The following is a 20,674-nucleotide window of genomic DNA, read 5'->3' as shown; positions in this document are numbered from 1 at the left end:
ATCAGAAACAAAGATCGATACAAATACAAAAAAAAATAATAATAAAAAAAAAAAAATGATTCTTGATTTAAACCATGTGGATAATCATGTCACTAAAAGTTAGTTAAAAATCATTTCAAGTCTCAAAGTCATTTCAAAGTTTGTTGTTTTTGGAGTTGTGATATTACCCTTTAAAATCTTAACAGGCAGAAACTTTCCGTCATGCGATCAAAGGCAAAAAAAAAAAAAAAAAAAAAAAAAAAAAAAAAAAAAAACTCTGATTTTAAGAGGACGATAAATTAATATACAACTTTCCTTCCTCATTATAGTTCTCAAGGCAACACTGGATGACTCAGGCTACTAAAATAGGGACTCTATTGGTCGAAACACCTAAATACGTCGACTTGTGTGCTTTCGCTCGGGTTATAATCCACTGTTAGAGATGAAGGATGAAGGATCGTCGATCCTTTTTACTCCCATCCGTACTGGCAGCTTGCGTTTACAGAACCATAAGCTGTTAGATTTGTCGGCTTAAAGTTTACATACGCGATACATTCGGTTCGGCCTACAATCTGTTTCATACCTGAGGAGAAAAGTTTGAAGAAAAAAAAAAAAAAAAAAAGTTACAAAATCTTAAAAGGGATTTAAATTGGACGCTGCGGCACAAACTACAGTAGATGACAGAATTTGCACATGAATGAACTACATAAAAACATCCTGGAGTGATTCGGGTTGAAGAAAAATTTGAAGAAGTGTGTGTTATTGTTTCGGTGTCGGTTTCTATGTCAGTTATAAACCACAAAATGATCTTATTAAAAATACATAGAACTGCAAAAAAAAAAAAACAACACACACACACACACACGGTGCAGTCCTTCATCCCGACATGGGCAGAAGATTAAGCTAATTAGTAGCGTGATGACGTTTCTCTACAGTGATGTGTGAATTGTCCCACCATGTGAGAGAAGACACTTTAGTGCAACGTATTTTAGGGTCACAGGCGTATCCCTTAGGGCAGCAGTGCTTCATGTCCTCACAACACACCGCCTAGAGCAGGAAAGGAAAAAATATTAATATTTGAGAGACACGGGCTGACACTGGAGACTCGCTATGCAAAACTTCTCCGCATCAAATTTCATGGAGCGCTTCTGCGAATGAACTGTTACTATAGTAACGACCTATATATGTAGAGACAATTCTGTCCAATCGGATGAGACAATCTGACAAAATGTTACCTGCTCAAACGGACAGCAGGCCCAATCGGAGTCGGACGAGCGACAGCAGGTCTGACTCTTAGAACAGCGTCTTGTGGCGTCGCACATCGGCTCATCTTCGTTTTTGTCAGAGAGCACGCGCGTGAGTGCGAGAGCCACGGTGTGTGTGGTGGAAGGTTTAACGCAGGTGCCGCTCTGCAGGTCGCAGGTGTAGTCGTGAGGGCAGCAGTGCTCGTGGTCTTCACAACACACCGCCTACGAAATAGAAAAAAAAAATAAAAATAAAAACCAAATCGCTCGACATACACGTCACCGTACAGCATACGCTTGAAACCCCAACCCTGACACACCTGGGCTAGCGGACAGCATCCCCACGCTTTTGTGCGTAATCTGCAGCACGTGGTGCCAGCCGCACAGCTGGTGTTGTCATCGCACTTCACGTCCCCAAGGTCGCTCGTGACGCTTATGGCCGGCTGCTTCTTGAACCACGGAAGCTCCAGGTTTCCCTTCGTGCAGGTGGGTTTCTCCTTATCGCAGGTGTAGCCGCTGGGACAGCAGTGATCTCCGTCGCCACAACACACAGCCTGCAGAGAGAGAACACGCATCAAACGCTGAGGTAGAAGCGTATTAGCGTGAAGATGGATAAGTAGAATTGTGAATAGACTATAACTGTGTGTGTTTGTGTGTGTGTGTGAGACCTGTGGCAGAGGGCAGCAACCCCACTGGCTGAGTTTTGCCATGAAGCAGCAGGTGCTGCCTCTGGGGCAGCTGGTCTGTGCGTCACATTTGTGTTCGTGCTGCGAGCCTGACTCGGCGTTAGCACTGGGGTGAGAGAGGAAGCTACGCGTCACACTCAGCGCTGGATGCTTTCTGACCCAAGGCATGCTGGGTAGAAAAGGGTGTTCGCAGGACTCGTGAGAGACGTCACACTTGTAGCCCTGAGGACAGCAGTGCTCGTGATCTTCACAGCAAACGGCCTGCGAGGTGACAGATGAAAGGTGTAGGTGTGTGTGAGACAGAAGGGAGTTCATGTATACTTGTGTGTGTGTGTGTGTGTGTGTGTGTGTGTACCCGTGGAAGCAGGCAGCAGGCCCAGGTTCCTGATTTCTGTTTACAGCAGGTTGTTCCTGTTGGACACGCTGAGGTCTCATCACAGTGCTCATTCTCAGGCACTACGGCCACGGCGGGTATCTTGGTGACCCAGGGCACGGTCGAGCTCGAATCTGAGACACTGTCACACGTCCCTGCTTGCACGTTACACACCGTGTTGTGAGGGCAGCAGTGTAGATGATCCTCACAGCACACAGCCTAGAGAGAAAAGAAATAAACCCGATTCAGGATTTAAACATCATTCCATCGCTATGGCGATGACCATAAAGTGTGCTGAAGTAAACATGTGCACCCACTTGTGGTAGAGGACAGCAGCCCCAATCGCCGGTAGCCATCTTGCAGCAGGTAGTGTCTTGTGGGCATGAAAAGGTCGGGTCACATTTGTCGTTGATATTCTGTGAAGGACGTGGGAAGGCGGGAACTGTTTTTCACCAAGGGAACAGAGAGAAAGGTCAACAGGGTCATCACAAGTGTTGTATAGGTCACACACTGTGTCTTGAGGGCAGCATTACGCATTAGAGTTTAAAACCTTGAATGTTTACCTGTGGGCTTTATATGCAGAGTGGGCGTGGCCTCAACAGTCATCGCATTGAGCTCACTGACCAGGACACAGGCGCCGTGTTCAAGGTCGCAGGTCGTTCCTTCAGGACAGCAGTGCACATAATCCTCACAACAGACAGCCTAAGGCCATCAACAACAACAACAACAACAACAACAACAACAACATCAACTGAGAATTATACTACAGCCAACAACAATAAAAAAAAAAACAAAAAAACCAGGAAACAACAAATAAAAAGAAAATACACACGTTAGGCATGGGGCAACAGCCGTAGCTGCCGTTTGCTAGCTTGCAGCAGGTTGTGTCATCTGGGCATGTGGACTCTTTATCTGGACAAATCACTTCACACACACACACACACAAACGGTCGTCAACAACAAATAAAAGATCAACAAGTACATAAATAATACAGTGCATCAAAACCGTTCTGCGATATTGTGGCAAAGTTGAAGTGGAACGCTTCCAGGAACTGTGGTTCTCCTTCTGTATCTATTTAGTTTTTCTAGAAATGGAATCTCAAGTGAAACATCTTTAAGGTATCTTTAAGGGTTTGTGGACCATTTCGAAGGGAAAAACTGAATCGACCATGGCGCAGTTCCTGAAACAGTTCCTTATCACCATCACGTCACTATTATTACCTCATCACTATGACAGACAGCTTCACCTGCCTGTAATAGTGAGGCCTACCTTCCAGATGCGCTGAATGACTTCTATGCTTGGTTTGAGGTGCAAAACAACGTAACAGCAAGGAAGACCTTTCTATGTAGAGTTAACCCACGGATGGCTGCTGGACCAGACAACATTCCTGGCAGGGTGCTCAGGGAATGTGCAGAACAGCTAGCTTCACTGACATCTTCAACATTTCCCTGAGCAGCGCCGTTGTCCCCACGTGCCTCATGACAACCACCATTGCCCCCGTCCCAAGCCTACAGTGTCCTGCCTCAATGACTATCGTCTCGTCGCACTCACTCCCATCATTATAAAGTGCTTCATCATGAGGCACATTAAGACCCAGTTACCACCCTCACTGGACCCCATACAGTTCGCGTATCGTCCAAACCGCTCCATGGACGATGCCATTGCCACAGCCCTTACCCACCAGGGCAATAAAGACACGTACTTATGAATGCTGTTCATAGACTTTAGTTCAGCATTCAATACAATCATCCCTCAGCACCTGATTGGGAAGCTGAGCCTGCTGGGACTAAACACCTCCCTCTGCAACTGGATCCTGGACTTTCTGACTGGGAGACCTCCAGACTGATAACTGGAGCCCCTCAGGGCTGCGTTCTCGGTCCACTGCTGTTCAACTTGCTGACTCATGACTGTACAGCAATGCACAGATCAAACCGTATCAAGTTCGCCGATGACACGACCGTGTCGAGTTTCATCAGCAAGAACGACGAGTCAGCATACAGAGAGGAGGTGCAACAGCTAACTGCCTGGTGTAGAGCCAACAACCTGTCTCTGAATGTTGAGAAAACCAAAGAGGTGGTTGTTCACAGTGCGACCACTCTCCGATGAACATCGACAGATCACCTGTAGAGATCGTCAAGAGCACCAAATTTCTTGGTGTTCATCTAGCGGAGAACTTCACCTAGTCACTCAACACCAGCTCCATCACCAAGAAAGCCCAGCAGCGTCTCGACTTCTTACGAAGGCTGAGAAAGGCACATCTCCCTCCCCCATCCTGACCATGTTCTACAGAGGGACCATTGAGAGCATCCTGAGCAGCTGCATCACTGTCTGGTTTGGGAACTGCACCATCTCGGATCGCAAGACCCTGCAGTGGATAGTGAGGACAGCTGAGATCATTGGAGTCTCTCTTCCCTCTGACATGGACATTTACACCACACGCTGCATTCGAAAAAACAAAAGCATTGTGGATGACCCCACACACCCCTCACACACACACTTCACCGTCCTGCCGTCTGGAAAAAGGTACCGAAGCATTCGGGCCCTCACGACCAGACTGTAACAGTTTCTTTCCACAAGCCATCAGACTTCTCAATAACTGAAGTGACCTGTACTGAGCACAACACACACACACACACACGCACAGCAACTGTATGGACTGCACAGACCCACACAAAACACACACTTCTAATATACATCCATCAACCTGTTTACATGCTGTTTTTCCACACTGTTTTTGTTCTTTGCACATGCTGTCTCACATTTCAGTCGTTCAGTCAATATGTGAACGAATCAAAATCAAATGATTCGACTGAACTCAAATGAATTGATTCACTGCAATGATTCTGGGAAAAGGATTTTTTTTTTCGAAGCTTGATATCTTACCATCGTTACTGCCTGGGAACTTCACAGATCCCTTATTCACCGCTGCATCTGAAAGGTGAACGTACACACACATGCTCGTTATATTCACGAGCGAGTGTTATTAGTAAGGGGAGGGACAGGAAGTGATGGCATACCTTTGTGGATTGCAGGGAATTTTCTCAAGAGAGGGATGGAGCCTCGCACGGCCGACACACACCTCGAGTGAGCAATGTCACAGCTTGTGCCCTCAGGACAGCAGTGTCTTCTGTCTTCACAGCACACCGCCTACACACAAACACACACACTACGATTTAAAAGATCGAGTCCAGACACGCAAACACACTCCATATGAACACACAACAGACAAACAATTAGAAATGCACACAGACAAACAGAAAAAAAAAAAAAGACATTTACGTTGGGCATTGGACAGCACCCCCAAATCCCATCAGGCATCTGGCAGCAGGTCGTGTCATCAGGACATTCAGACTCCTGGTCAGGACACACCACTGCCTGAGTGACAAAAATAACCAATTATAAAAAATATGAAAAGTATGATTCGTGTGTGTGTGTGTGTGTGTGTGTGTATGTGTGTGTTTTACCTGAGGTAAGGTAATCTGTTTGGCACTGACTCTCCTCACCCACTCCAGACTGTGGGTCTTGTTCACACACGTGCCGTGCTCAGTGTCACACAGTGTTCCTTCATGACAGCAATGCAGGTGGTCTGAGCAACACTCAGCCTGCAACACCACACACACACACACACACACACACACACTTAACAGTCTACATATATTTTATTACTAATAATAAATAAAATGCCCGAGTTATACGCTTACGTTAGGCAGAGGGCAGCATCCGTAGCCACCCCATGACGTCTGACAGCAGGTGTTTCCATTATCACACATTCCTCCATCAGGACAGATGAGAGCGCTGCACACACTCAGCATACACACCAACATACACACTCTCGCATGCATCTGTGACAAAGACACAGCCTCGGTTTTCACATTCACCAGTTTCAACATTTAAACAAACACTGTTCTCTTGCACTAATCATTAACATTATCTACCAGTTTGTGAGAAAGTTACGAAATGATCACAGAATCAATAAATCCTGAAAAATTACAAAAGGAACGAAGCCGTGAAAAGTCTTCAAATTACAGCTGAAGGATTTCAATACAAGAGGACAGAGTCAAGGAGGTGTGTGTGTGTGTGTGTGTGTGTGTGTGTGTGTGTGTGTGTGTCAAAGGGATGATAACACTCACACCAAAATAGGTTTTTACCAGAAGACATTTTGAGTTCAATACACAGTGAATGATTATAACTAATGCAACTACCAGTGCTGAAATAAATAAACAAACAAACAAACAAACAAACAGTGAAAACAAGAGGTCCAGACACACTGTTGGAAAATAAATCACCCACTATTTTGCTGTTCGTACAGAAACGATACAGATTTAGGACAGAGCTGTATTGATGGTCACCTTTGCTGTAGGCTGACTTCAGAGTTCCTTCAGACTGAAGACCTTCACATGAAGTCCTTCAACTTCAACCTAAAACCAAATATAGACACAATTATCCATTAAATTAGGTGATATAATACCATGACTAGGAAGGACGAGGTTTGAGACAGCAGGTAGGACACGGAATCAGAATCAGAATCATTTTTATTGGCCAAGTGTGTTGACACACACAAGGAATTTGGTTCCAGCTGTTCTCTTAAAAGTACAGACATAAATAACACTATACTATACAAGATAATACAGACTATACAAGACAATATAACTTTCTTTAGTTATATGACGTGTTTACTGTGTACCATGACGTGCATACTCGTGTATGTGTGTGTGTTTTTCCCTTCACCAATAAAGTGCACACTTTTTAGTGCACAGTAAAGTAAATTGGGACACAGCACATGAACCATTCTGACAGGAGATGAGTCCAAAACACAACACAATATCACACATATATATATATATATATTTTTCTATATTACTTTAAGATATAACACACTTGTTCTTCATGATACGAATCTTGAAGGATTTTTGTACAAATAAGTGATTAGAAAAACAAAACTATTGTACCTTTAATACACAATACACAATGTGACAGTGTTGTAACATCCTGTTACTTTACTGTTACAACACTGTCACATTGTGTATTGTGACAGTGTTGTAACATCCTGTTACACAGACATACTATGAAAAGTCTCGATACGAGCTTAAAATGAACGTTTTCATTCATCTACTGAACCGAATAAGAGAATTAAAATGGATTAAAATTCGTTAATTCTGTGTGAAATTTCAAACAAAAAGCTCAGATTCAAGAAACTAGCTAACAGGCGGCTCGGTCCCAAATACTTCGTACAGAAAAACATAGTGCGCACTATGTAGCGTTAAACAGATGTCGTCATTCACTACTTAGGGGACCTAACTAGGGACGAACGACGCGTTTGGGATCCACGCGCTGTTTGAATCGGCTAACTGAACGAGCTCGTGCAGGAAAACAAACCGCTTCGGTGTACAAAATGGCGTAGATGAGTAGCTTACCTGCACGTCCCGAGAGTCTGTTCTAATGTGCGTGGATGGCGCTGATGTGGTAAATAATCAGATAAGGAAACGAGCTTAAGAGTTCACGTGATGTGTGACTCTGTCATATGACTGAAATGGCACCTAAACAAGGCCGACTTCCTGTAGGCTCGCGCCTCCCTACAAAGGTGCACGAGCTCTTGTTTATGTGAAATGGGAAAAACAAACAAAACAAACAAGCTGTTGCATTCGCCTCAGACGCCTTTAATGCATTAAACCATTTCATAAAATATGACACTGAGTCTCTTCTTGTTCTTAAATGTCCCATTATGGATAAATACTTTGATAGTGAACAAAAACCTCCAATAAAGTTGAGCACAAAAGGCATCAATCACTGTTGTGTTTGTATTTTGCAGTTTTTTTGTGATGTTATTGTGTCTCAGTTACAGGTAAACATCTGTTTATAATCTTAAAGGATTACAAGTAGAATCCTGTCTGTTCATGTGTTTACGGCTCACAAATCTTAAAGCTGCCATTCGTAAATAATAATAATAATATGCAGGGATCTTGTAGAAAGTAGAGGGCCTTTAAAAAGACATAACCTTCCTAGAAGACAAGCAAAGTTGAGGTGATTAAAATGATTTAATAAAATCAGCGTCCCTTCTGAATTCACGATGGACGTGACTTTTTAACCAAATTGAAATCATACACAACTGAAAATGACATGATTGTGAAATTCACAAATATACTCTTTAAAGTAAAAAAAAAAAATACAATAAAAATAAGTTTTTTAAAAAGTAAATATGTCAATAACAACATGTTCTGATCCTCTAGAGCTCTCAATTTTTTTTTTTGTGAGCTTGCTAATTAATTAACAGATCCTGCTGGAGAGGAAACATTAACTAACCTTTCTGCTAGCTGGCTAACATTAGCACAGGTGTGACTTAACTAGCTTAAGGTGTCCAAATTAGGATAGTAAATGAGGGAAAAAAAACAACTAGTTTTTATGCAATCAAGTATCAACGTAAGCTCCATCCCTTATACTTTAATTTACAAACCCCAGAGATCTGTCGTTTTATTTTCCATCAGGTGCTTCTTGAAAACAGAAGTGGTTAAACAGTCATTATGAGGGATGTAAAGAAATGTCTTTTTGGCTCAGAAGGTTGTCTCGTGCTTCTTCTTGATTGCTGGAGCTGGCTTGATGCGAAAGTTTTGACCTCTTGCCCCTGAAGATGGTGCTGCCCTCCTCCCCGCTCTCTCCTTCCTCACGCTCGAGTCGTCCTCTCTTCACAAAGTGCTGGATCCGCGATTCCAGGCTCTCGCAGCGCGGCCGCTCCAGCAGAGGACGGTAGTTGCGCTGTCTGGATCCTTCCGTGAGACAGCACGGCATGATCAGCGCTTTATCTGAGGGTCGAATGTGAAACTTTATTTAGAATCAGAATCAGGTTTGTTGCCAGGTACTGCAGGGTCTACATGTTGGCTCAAGGTGCCGTTAAACTCACCTGACTGGAGAGATGCTGTTAATTGTTAATGGAAAAAGATTAACAGGGTTTATTCTTTATGCACTGTGACTGATCTCTCTCTCTCACACACACACACACACACCTTTGTCGGTGCTCTGCAGCCCATGGATCATGCTGTTCAGAACCTGAGCTTTGACTGCAGTCTGAGTCCAATGTTGGAGAAGAGAGCTGAGCACGTGGCTCTCCTCTTCAGGCTCGCTAATCCAACTCAGGCCATCGAAATGGCACTCGTACAACACCAGCGGGTAATCCACTGCCATGCTGAATAAATATCCATAATCTCATCATTAGCACAGACATTAAACATAACACAACTTATCTTCACTACATTCAAAGTAATTAGAAACAGATAAAAAAAAAAAATACAACACGTCTTAATTCTTCTCCACAATAACTGAGGCAAGTTGTTTAATGAACCTTAAATAATAATAAAACAAAACATCATTGATTGTGTCACCTGTACTGAGGTTTCCTGGGATTGTTCTCAACATCCAATAGCTGGCTGATGATGTCTGGGGCTTCCAGTTTCTGGCCAATCAGAAGCAGCACTGCCATCATGCAACGAACCTGCATAGATTAAAAAATCAAATCAGTGAGCTGAATGAGAAGGAATAAAAAAATGACAAAATCATGTACTGACCTGGTGGTACAGGAAGGCAAGACCTTTGACCTCGAACACATGAAGGTGCTGAGGATCGGTGGGGGAGGACTGACTGGGTTTGCACGGCTGTACGCTAGCGGACGTGATGGTCCTCTGGAACTGCAGAACTCCGTTACCAACGTCCATCTTACACAAGTTCCTGTAGTCGTGCGTCCCTTCGTATCTGCACAGAATATACTAACACCATTAGAAAACACACAAGACCACAACACACAGACTATATCTCATTGTTTTTATGTACCGTTTGGCTGCTTCAGCCATGAGCTCGATGTCCAGGTCTCCACGGGGAAAGTAGTATCGATATGTTCGGGACTGGCAGTCGAAGCGCGCGCTGAAGCCGGTAGGCACCGGAGACCAACTGAGAGCCCGGATGTCCGGAGGAAGGACTCGGTTCAGCATCTTCACGTAATGCAACTCGGCTTTCGGCTCGCCTCCATTCCCGGCTTTAGGTCCGACGCCAGCAGGAACGATCACGCCCAAACCGCTGAACTGACTCGAGCGCAGGTCAATAGATATGACCTACAATACACCATCATTATAATGATTCATACACCACCTCTTAACTTCTGGAAGACAGTCATGTGACCCAAATCAAGTAGTGTTCACAAACATAGAACCGCAAATGGAGTAACCAAATGCATGTATATCCTCCAACTGGAATTGGAATAACAACAACAACAACTACAATGTAGTACTACTTGCACATGTTGTTGTCGAACCTGTGAGAAAGCACTGACTCCTTTATCTGTGCGGCCGCAGCGGTGGTAATTGGAGCTCTGCCTGTCCTGGATCAGCTTTGTTTTCAGCAGAGCCTCAAACACTCGAGCCTCCACCGTGTTGTCCGTGTTCTCCTGCACAGCAAATCCCTGGTACTGCCAGCCCAGGTACGCTAGACGCAGCGCCACGTGGCGGCGCGGGTGTGCGGCAAAGTCGAATGCCCTCTTCCCTTTCTTAATCTTCCCAGAGTTCTCCTGAACCTTCGACGACGCCATCGTCCCCTTGTCGCTCTGTGCTCCATCACTCTTTCCTCTCAGCTGGGACTTCAGTTGCTCCACTTCCTCCTCCAAAGCCTTCACGCGAGCCTGCAAGACTTCCTCGGATGTGTTCATGATGCTTAAGGATTCTGTCCAGAAAAAAAAAAGCAGAGTATGTCAACAGTTCAATAAAGAAATGAGGCTGTTTATAGCAGGTGACAAAGCCATTACGTTCTTCCTGGTTCTGGGGTCTCAAGGATGGAGAAGAACTTTAAATAAGTGACACATGATGTCCATCTGTGGGTTTCTTCTGGGTCTTACAGGTTTCCTTCCACCTTCAAAAATCTTGCCAGGTTTATGAAGAAGTACAAATCAAGTCAAGTCAAGTCAAAGAGATTTGGACATTACCTGCTTTCTCTATTATAAACGCTTATGGCAGCTTTAAGACTCACGTGCGCCGTTTTTATACAGACTCAATGGGCAAAAAACACGTGTCCTGATGCAAAAAACATATATAAACAAAGCAGCTCTACTGCTTTGGGCTTATTTTAATACAAAAACAACACTCGTATTGCAATTTACGTCACTTTCATTCATAATATGTGGACATTTTTACCTTAAATAGAACTAAAGGTGAGATTTCTGAGCCACCTCACAGCTGAAACACGTGTCAATTAAACACAACTGTAAAAAAAAAAAAAAAAAACACACACACGTTACTTTTAAACCACACGAGCGACACACGTAGATTTGTGTACCAAAATAACCGCCTGTTGGAAACGTAGTGCACTAAGTAGGGTATATAAACACTATCATACGATGTGGACGTAAATAGGGAGAAAAGCTACATTTGGGATTGTACCTTGAAGAAAACGTGGAAGAAACATATACAACCAGGCGTATCAAAATAAAAGTCTAAGGCGGCTATATAGATGCGTATATTTACTCTATAGAGGTCTAATAAATTCCAGCTATAATACATTCCCAAAACTGAAAATTAAACAAACATGTCTATGCCCTGTACATCAAAAGTAATTCATCATCTACGACACGTTTATGGGTTACGTTTTTGATTTGTTGTGATGATAACTATAATAATAACCCTGTTTAATTACACAATCACTTCGATTCAATTCAATTCAATTCAAATTTATTTGTACAAAGATTTTAACAATTGTCATTGTTAGAACAAAAGGTTATTATAAAGATTAATATAAAGATGAATATTATATATATATATATACATATATATATATATATATATATATACATATATATATATATATATACATACATATATGTATATATATATATATATATATACATATATATATGTATATATATATATATATATATATATATATATATACACATATATGTATGTATATATATATACATGTGTATATATATATATATATATATATATATATATATATATATATATATATATATATATATATATATATACTCATTCATTCATTCATTCATTCATCTTCTACCACTTATCCGAACTACCTCGGGTCACGGGGAGCCTGTGCCTATCTCAGGCGTCATCGGGCATCAAGATACACCCTGGACGGAGTGCCAACCCATCGCAGGGCTCACAAACACACACACACACACACACACACACACACACTCATTCAATCACACAATCACACACTAGGGACAATTTTCCAGAGATGCCAATCAACCTACCATGCATGTCTTTGGACCAGGGGAGGAAACCGGAGTACCCAGAGGAAACCCCTGAGGCACGGGGAGAACATGCAAACTCCACACACACAAGGCAAAGGCGGGAATCAAACCCCGACCCTGGAGGTGTGAAGCGAGCGTGCTAACCGCTAACCACTAACCACCGTGCCCCCTATATATATATATATATATATATATATATATATATATATATATATATATATATATATACGTATATATATATATATATATATATATATATATATATATATATATATATATATATATATATATATACGTATATATATACGTATATATATATATATATATATATATATATATATATATATATATATATATATATATATATATATATATATATACGTATATATATATATATATTTGTGTTTGTATTTATCCCCAATGAGCAAGTCTGAGGTGACAGGTGACTGTGGGAGGAAAAACTCAATTAGATGGTAAAAGAAGGAACCTTGAGATGAACCAGACTCAAAGGGGAAGCTTGTCGTCATATGGGTGACACTGGACTGTGTGATTATAAATATACAGTCTGATAAATGTTGTATTGATGAGGAGATTGTTGTCCTCAAAGGCCACATGGAGTTTGAGTTGGCGTCTCCTTTTTAGTATAGCAGAGTCCAACTGGAGCTGGAATATCTCTAGATGCCTCAGGTTCCTCACAGAGTCGGCCTCGTCTCAGTGGAGGTCCAAAATCTTCATGGCATGGAAGACAATTGGAGCTGGTACAAGTTCTGGATGCCTCGGGATGGGTAGAAAGAGAGAAGCAGTGGAGAGGGATTAATGTAGCTGCTGTTCATAATATTAGCAAGCACTAGATGATAATGTGCATTTGTTCAGATGTATAAAAGCACATGATTATTGGATGTATTGTGTGTATGTGTACGCCTGACCAAAGAGATGAGTTTTTAATCTACATATAAACTGGGAAAGTGTGTCTGAGCCCCGGACACTATCAGGAAGACTATTAAAAGCTTGGGAGCTGAATACGAAAACGCTCTACCACCTTTAGTAGACTACTTTAGATACTATGGGAACTACCAGAAGTCCTGAGTTTTGTGATCTCAGAGAGCGTGAAGGATTGTAACGTGTTAGAAGTGTTAACGTGTTAGATAAATGGGAGCTAAACCATTAAGAGCCTTGTACGTAAGTTTGTAATCAATTCTAAACTTAACAGGTAACAAGTGTAGAGATGATAAAATTGGGGTTTTATATGATCATATTTTCTTGTCCTAGTGAGAACTCTGGCAGCTGAATTTTAGACCAAACTGTAGCCTGTTTATTAGAGATGCAGGACAACCACCTGGTATTGCATCACAATAGTCCAGTCTGGAGGTCATGAACGCATGAACTAGCTTCTCAGATAGGATGTTTCTTAGCTTGACAATATTTCTAAGGTGGAAGAAGGCGTGGAAGAACGTGATATTATTTTAACTCGGAAAAAAAGACTTTTAACTTGAAAAAAAAGGCTTCTCACGGCAGCCATCTTGGAGCTGCTGTCTTCTCCTTAGCGTCAATTGATACAAACCAACGCTAATCTAAAGCGTTACTCTGGGTTATTTCAATAGGAATAGAAATCGGCTTAAACGGCCAACTGTTTATAGCTGGTTTTTGACCGGCTAAAACATGCAGAAGTATGAAAAATTAGAGAAGATCGGAGAGGGTAAGTGGGGAAACGTCAGGCTTCCTGTGCGCCGGTTGGGAGAGACGCTGTTGCTAGTCAACAGTTAGCATAAATTAGCCTAATCGAGCTAATTAGCTTTAGTGGTTAAATATAGCCGAGACACGCTATATACTGTTAAAACAAGCCTTTTATTTTCAGCTAAGTGTAACGTATAATCTGTAAAATGAACCATCAATCAGTAAAATTCATCAAATGAGCCATGAAAATATTTTAAGTGACGATATTAAACGATTCGTGCTGCGTTCAAATGCTTCACCGTCATCTTGTGTTCTCGCTTCTGTTTATCTCTAAAAAAAAATTGCTTTAGGTTTAAAATTGAGAAGAAGAAAAAAAATACGAGATGATTGATTGAGACGAGTACGAGACAAGATGAACCAGGACTCGTGTTATAACCCGAGAGTTGATTATTTTTCTGTAAACAGCACGTTTATAGCTACAAATGCAGCGTTCATTACACTATCCGACGTTAATTGTGTGTTGTGAGTGTTGTTAATTAGGTTGGAATCACCTACAGGTACCTATGGAACGGTGTTTAAGGCTAAAAACAGAGAGACGCATGAGATCGTGGCTCTGAAGAGGGTCAGACTGGATGATGATGATGAGGTAAGAAACACAAACACCTACAATCTCCTGCATGAGAGGAAGCGACATTTTTAAACATCATTCTTATGTGTTTTACTCCTTGTTTAGGGGGTTCCCAGCTCAGCCTTGAGAGAAATCTGCCTCCTGAAAGAGCTGAAGCATAAAAACATTGTGCGGTAGGTTTTAACTGGTGGGTCGAACCCCATGAAGTCTGTTTCTCACTCAACTTTACGCTCATTTGTCCACATCCTTCAGCCAGAATAGTACATTTTTATTTATTTATTATTTTATTTGAAGGCTTCACGACGTGCTGCACAGCGATAAAAAGCTGACGTTGGTGTTTGAATATTGTGACCAGGTAGGATTCACTTTTTTATTTTTTATTATTAAAGGTGGGGTCTCTGTTGTTTGAGAAATGCTTCAGAAAACTGAGTCGGGACGCCAAACAAAACAAAAACAAAACAAACGTGTAGCCAATGAGCAGAAAGGGGCGTGTCTTGTCAATATGTGCGAGAAAGTGTTCAGTGCGCATGTGTGACATTAGCAGAAAGCGGTTTTAACATTGACATGGAGGTTAAAAACAAAGAAAGAAAGCGAGGAAAGGCTTACGATAAGGTAAGAAGTAGGACGTGTTAATATAGGATCAGCTTTCCAGCGCTGGAGAGAACTGAAGGAGCAGGAAGTTGGTCACATATTCACAGATTGGAGTTTCCTGAGTCAATAACTCCTGAGCTAAACGCTGTTACTACACAAATAACACCTCTTTTCTATCGTAGTAATGTAGAGACGCAGCTACAACCGTGTTTTGTGTAGTAACAGTGTTTAGCTCAGGAGTTATTGACTCGGGAAACTCCAATCTGTGAATATGTGACCAACTTTACTTAAGACGCCGAGGCGCTTTTTTCCTTCTCGATAGGTGAGTAACGTTGGTTTTGTTTTGTTACACAGAACTAATATATGCCTTTGTCCTTTACATGATTATGCTTGTGTGTCATTTTTGCTTGTTTGTTTATCTGCAATCGTATTGTTCTTCCCTTCAGCTATGATAAAGACACATTTCTTTCCAGTAGTCGCCTGGGTTACGTATGTATGTGTGGGCGGAGCTATCAATACAGGGGTGGGACCTATTTGGGTTGGGGGCGTGTTTATTTTGGTGATTTTATATGTCAACATTGGCTTTTATTTTATTATATTTATTACAGGATCTGAAGAAATATTTCGACAGCTGCAACGGGGACCTGGATCCAGAGACCGTGAAGGTTCGAGCTCTGTCATGTCAAAGTGGATTGCGTGCGTGATTATATTTGGATTGTGTTGCTGAGTTGTTTGTTGTGCCGCAGTCATTCATGTACCAGCTACTGAAAGGACTTGCCTTCTGCCACAGCCGCAACGTTCTTCACCGAGACCTCAAGCCACAAAATCTGCTCATCAACAGAGTAAGTGATTTTCACACGTCGCTAAAAACGGATGCACTGAAGGAAACGCATAAAACTACAATCCAGTTCACACACACTCGAGTGATCGTATATAAAAAAACAAAACAGACGGGTGATTAGGGGTGAAGAACACAGAACATGATTTTTTTTTGTTTTGTTTTGTTTGATATTTTTGTTTGTTTTTTTTAGAACGGTGAACTGAAGTTGGCTGACTTTGGTTTGGCCCGAGCGTTTGGAATTCCTGTGCGATGTTACTCCGCAGAGGTAAGATCGTTAAAACGTATTCTGATTGGTCCAGATGTCTTTCCAGTGCAGCTGTGAATACGTTATCGTTACTATAGAAACAGCTCATTCACAGGGACTTGCTGTTTTAAAGCTAGCGAGAACATTAGCTAACTAGCTAACATTAAAATGCACCTACAAACGAATAAAAAGTATAGTGCACGTGTGTAAATGTGTATATTTAAAAAAAAAAAAAAGTTGGATTTAAGTTGTAAACGACACGTTTCAGGTGGTGACGTTGTGGTACAGGCCACCAGACGTGCTGTTTGGTGCCAAGCTGTACTCCACCTCAATCGACATGTGGTCAGCCGGATGCATATTTGCAGGTAGAAAATAAATAATTTATTTATTTTGTACCAAAAAAGCAATAAGTGACATTTTTATTCTGTTTGCTTTGAGAACTGGCCAACGCCGGCAGGCCGCTGTTCCCCGGAAACGACGTAGACGACCAGCTGAAACGGATCTTTAGATATCCTTCAGATTTCACTCTCGCACAGTTTTAACACAGCTTCACAGAAGCAACATTTTTGTTTGGTATAGTACGTCCTAGAAATCATGTTCCTTAGATATCTAGCCTGAAATATACAGGCTTACGTTTATATTTCGTACGTCACCGGTTTCGGCTTGTTTAATACTTTCTTTAACCCTTTAATCACGTTACTGGGCACACCAACAGAGGAACAGTGGCAGACCATGACCAAACTCCCTGATTATAAGGTAACACAATCTCCAACACACTTCACCTGGCTTTGCGGGTTGAATTTAAGACCCCGCTGATCCGATCGACGGTATCTAGACCAGCGTTACACGATTATACCCCACTTCCTTTTGATTGATTGTTTTCCTCTCCGGTTTTCACAGCCGTATCCGATGTATCCCGCGACGACGTCACTGGTGAACGTGGTCCCTAAACTCAGCAGCACTGGGCGGGATTTACTACAGGTGGGTGGTTTAGAGAGGAAGATACACGTGTGCTTGCTCGCTGTCGTTTCTTTGTGATGTCACAGTCGTGCAGCCTATCACCTCTCAGTATGCAAATATGGTGCGATTCAACTACTAGTGATTCCAGGGTTACTTTAATTCCTCCACCTTTCTTTACAGAACCTTCTGAAGTGTAATCCGGTGCAGCGGATATCAGCCGAGGAGGCGCTTCAACACCCCTACTTTGCAGATTTTTGTCCGCCCTAGTGCCCAAATCTGTCTTTGAACACGGACCAACACGGTCGTACCTCACACACCCCATCAAAAGTTCCTCATCCCGCCCCACCTCACCCCACCGCGCAACGCTGCCCGTTTAGACACGACTTTACCAATCACGATCCCGTCGATCGTGCCCATAGGCAACAATCTGTATTTTTTTTAAAGCTTGCATTAGCAAACGGTTATTAAGGTCCCCGATTACTATTAAATTCTTATTTGCACTTACTAAACAGAAGGTGTGGAGAGGGTGAGGAGAGCGTTAGTCGTTCCTCAGTGTGTTTAGTAGATTTTAAGTTCTACCGACTGCATTCGGAGGATCTAGAGAGTCAGTTTTGCGTCATCGAGTCAATCCACCGGTCACGTTATTGCACAACTACAGAGGTATCGACTGATACTATTTCTATTTTAAATGCAGGCTTTTAAATGTATAATCTGTATTTAAGCCTCCGTTCTAGTGCAGAGGACTCACGGGCGTGATACGAGTATCGGCGACGAGAAACAGTCCGGCGTGTCGTATACATCATCAAGGACGTATTTACAGCGTTAACATGCTAACGATTCCGCTGCACACGATGTATTCGCCTCAGCAACACACACACACGCAAAACATACCCACGTCTATCTAAAGCCTCACCAGTTAAGCGAGGTTTCCTCACACAGTCAGAAGCATGTTTTGCGAACTAGACATTCTCTTTATCCGTTCATTACGTAATCAGATCCAGACTGGGTCCCCCCCCCAAAAAAAAAAGAAAGAAGTCTAATCATAAATATTGAATTCCTGCTACATTAGTCTTAATTTTTTGTTTTTACTTGTAAAGTCACTAGAATGCACATATTTATTTGTTTCTGAATGTTTTAGTATACAGACTTTTTTTTAAATTTTTTTTAAGAAAACAGCAAAAGAGGGTTATTCCGGAGTGAACATGTCCTGGTTTATTTCAGAGGAAAGATCTAGTTGTGGATGATTTCTTGGAGCAATAGAAGTAAAACACCAGTAAGATACCTCAATATTTGGAAAAGAAATCGTGACATTTGGAATAAACTTCTAACATTTACCAGGAAATGAATTCACCCCAGTTGTTTTTAACCCTGTAGCACACAATAAGCTTGGAATTATTATGATTATCATTATATTTGGTCGTTCTCCATTTGCCTCTCTGCTGTATGTGTGATTTATGATGGAAGGATTTTTCACACTGATTAAATACATTTCATTAAAAAAAAAAAAAAAAAAACCCTTTATGTTCTGTTACTTGCTAGAGGAATGTTACCCATTAACAGGTCATCTGATGAACGTTTCTAGTAGAAACAGTAGGTACTGATTTCCTAAGCGAGTTAGAAGAAGGTTCTTCCTCCTTGGGCTATGATTATAACTGAAAAGCATTCTGTCAAGTAAGCAAGCAAGTTCAAGAAGACATGAAGAAAATGTATCATGAAATCATGCAGAAACATTTACTCTATGTAGATGTACAAAGGAGACAAAAGCCCTATTCGGACGGGACTAGTTTTCAAAACGACGTTTGAGTTAGAATTTTTTTTCAGCTGACTTTCTGTCTGTCGTTTCATGTATGGATTCGGACGGGACTAACATCTCTGTGTTTATTACGGAGGTAGGAGTGTCTGTGTTTTACATGTGGGCGTTGCACAAGACCACATGTCCAGGATGCGTGGATTGCGTATGGTCATATGACCGATCAATAAACTTGAATACCGGTGCGCTAGGGTTAATACGGTAGTTCACGTTGACCGAAACAGACAAGAAAACGCGTTTTGGTAAAAACATTTTCAGCAATCACAGACATTCGCATTCGGTCGGGATTAGATTTCTCAGAGAAGCGCCGATTTTGCTGAAAAACAGTAGGTAATTTGCGCTGGAATTTTTACACAGGTCGTGTGAGAAAAAGACAGACATGGCAGATTCGGACGGGATTAAAATCACAAAGTACGTCTGTGAAACTGAAATTTCTCTAACGACCCCCTGTAAAACTAGTCCCGTCCGAATAGGGCTAAAGACGAAGATTGTTTGAGAAATGCTTCAGAAAACCGAGTCGGGCCGACTAACAAAACAAACATGTAGCCAATGAGCAGAAAGGGGCGGGTCTTGTCAATATGCGGCGGAGAGAGTGTTCAGTGCGCGTGTGTGACATTAGCCGAAAGCGATTGAAACATTGACGTGGAGGATTAAAAACAAAAAGCGCAAAAAGGATTACGATAAGGCAAGAAACAGGACCCGTGTTAATATAGGATCAGCTTTAGAGCGCTGGAGAGAACTGAACATCTTAGACGTGAAACGGAGCTAAACCTTTCACGGTACAACACACAGTACTACAAAAACACATTTGTATTACCATAGTATTACTCATTGTGTTCATTTATTGATAAAAATATCCCCTCGGTCAGCCACCCCAGTAGGTTCCGCCATAATAGTTGCCTGGGTTACGTATGTACAGTAAGTGTGGGGCGGAGCTAAAACACGGGTGACACCCATTTGGGTTAGGGGCGTGTTTTTTTAGGTGATTTCAAACGTCCTGCACCGCACCATTAAGAGAAATTAAACCACCATCCATTATAAAGGGCAGGACATGATCAGGACTGTGCGGGTCTTAGGATGGGTAGATGCTTGGTCCTGGTTCTGAGACAGAAGATCAGAATATTGGTGTGTTGATGTTGGAGGGAGTCATGTTCCCTATCTACATACATGATCTAGAAACACATCTGCATCAGGTTCTTCTCCAGCTTGTTGTCCAGTTTGAGTGATCCTCAGATTCCTAATTGTGACTGACAGGAGCGGAATCTGACGAGGTCCTCTACCGTAGCGGTTTGCTCTAGCCTTCCTGTTTCGACTTGAACCGGTCTGGATGTTTTTCCATGACTTCGCTCATAAACAAGGATGAATGCAGTGCATTACAACATGGTGTAATAACT

General features: G+C 42.0%; 3 protein-coding genes across 5 annotated transcripts in view; 1 reads left to right on the top strand and 2 right to left on the bottom strand.

Annotated features, from left to right (window-relative positions):
* Positions 1–27: 27 nt before the first annotated feature.
* Positions 28–20,674, bottom strand: part of grnb (granulin b) — a 39,434-nt gene continuing 18,787 nt past the window's right edge. Inside the window, exons 1-15 of one of the 2 annotated variants that reach the window (XM_060871029.1) lie at positions 7,698–7,810; positions 6,633–6,701; positions 5,985–6,125; positions 5,748–5,885; positions 5,563–5,658; positions 5,301–5,430; positions 5,167–5,214; positions 3,115–3,206; positions 2,846–2,984; positions 2,600–2,724; positions 2,265–2,501; positions 1,892–2,170; positions 1,544–1,777; positions 1,215–1,448; positions 29–1,026 (exon numbers count right to left, since the gene is read on the bottom strand). In XM_060871029.1, the coding sequence (XP_060727012.1) occupies positions 883–1,026; positions 1,215–1,448; positions 1,544–1,777; positions 1,892–2,170; positions 2,265–2,501; positions 2,600–2,724; positions 2,846–2,984; positions 3,115–3,206; positions 5,167–5,214; positions 5,301–5,430; positions 5,563–5,658; positions 5,748–5,885; positions 5,985–6,125 (2,037 nt within the window). In that variant the 5' untranslated portion in view covers positions 6,633–6,701; positions 7,698–7,810 and the 3' untranslated portion in view covers positions 29–882. Of the gene's footprint in view, positions 1,027–1,214; positions 1,449–1,543; positions 1,778–1,891; positions 2,171–2,264; positions 2,502–2,599; positions 2,725–2,845; positions 2,985–3,114; positions 3,207–5,166; positions 5,215–5,300; positions 5,431–5,562; positions 5,659–5,747; positions 5,886–5,984; positions 6,126–6,632; positions 6,702–7,697; positions 7,811–20,674 lie in introns of those variants that run through there. The other variant, XM_060871030.1, reaches the window with a different exon arrangement.
* Positions 7,942–11,654, bottom strand: pus3 (pseudouridylate synthase 3). Of its 2 annotated transcripts, XM_060871033.1 has the most exons (8): positions 11,451–11,654; positions 11,066–11,179; positions 10,580–10,983; positions 10,102–10,379; positions 9,840–10,023; positions 9,657–9,766; positions 9,282–9,460; positions 7,942–9,080 (listed from the first exon to the last, which is right to left on the bottom strand). In XM_060871033.1, exons 3-8 carry the CDS (start codon positions 10,967–10,969, stop codon positions 8,800–8,802), a joined length of 1,422 nt encoding a protein of 473 aa, XP_060727016.1. In that variant the 5' UTR covers positions 10,970–10,983; positions 11,066–11,179; positions 11,451–11,654; the 3' UTR covers positions 7,942–8,799. The 2 variants fall into 2 exon arrangements, with proteins under 2 accessions (XP_060727016.1, XP_060727015.1); XM_060871032.1 differs by lacking the exon at positions 11,066–11,179 and having other exon boundaries at positions 7,943–9,080.
* On the top strand, positions 14,062–20,672 carry cdk5 (cyclin dependent kinase 5). The gene is made up of 12 exons (XM_060871026.1): positions 14,062–14,228; positions 14,764–14,852; positions 14,940–15,007; positions 15,129–15,189; positions 16,034–16,090; positions 16,172–16,267; positions 16,457–16,531; positions 16,779–16,875; positions 16,949–17,018; positions 17,206–17,266; positions 17,411–17,491; positions 17,651–20,672. Exons 1-12 carry the CDS (start codon positions 14,192–14,194, stop codon positions 17,735–17,737), a joined length of 879 nt encoding a protein of 292 aa, XP_060727009.1. The 5' UTR covers positions 14,062–14,191; the 3' UTR covers positions 17,738–20,672.

The sequence above is a fragment of the Tachysurus vachellii genome, chromosome 5 (genome assembly GCF_030014155.1).
Source record: "Tachysurus vachellii isolate PV-2020 chromosome 5, HZAU_Pvac_v1, whole genome shotgun sequence".
Classification (NCBI taxonomy): Eukaryota; Metazoa; Chordata; class Actinopteri; order Siluriformes; family Bagridae; genus Tachysurus; species Tachysurus vachellii.
The sequence above is the reverse complement of the archived record's forward strand: the minus strand, read 5'-3'. Positions and strand labels throughout refer to the sequence as shown.

Excerpts from the sequence above, each read along its gene's own strand:
- pus3 (XM_060871033.1), bottom strand. The coding sequence starts at position 10,969 with ATGAACACATCCGAGGAAGTCTTGCAGGCTCGCGTGAAGGCTTTGGAG. Across the intron at positions 9,767-9,839 it reads TTGCCTTCCTGTACCACCAG|GTTCGTTGCATGATGGCAGT; the intron begins GTCAGTACATGA and ends TAATCTATGCAG. Across the intron at positions 9,081-9,281 it reads GCTGCAGAGCACCGACAAAG|ATAAAGCGCTGATCATGCCG; the intron begins GTGTGTGTGTGT and ends TTCGACCCTCAG.
- cdk5 (XM_060871026.1), top strand. The coding sequence starts at position 14,192 with ATGCAGAAGTATGAAAAATTAGAGAAGATCGGAGAGG. Across the intron at positions 16,091-16,171 it reads TGGATCCAGAGACCGTGAAG|TCATTCATGTACCAGCTACT; the intron begins GTTCGAGCTCTG and ends GTTGTGCCGCAG. Across the intron at positions 17,492-17,650 it reads CTGGGCGGGATTTACTACAG|AACCTTCTGAAGTGTAATCC; the intron begins GTGGGTGGTTTA and ends CTTTCTTTACAG.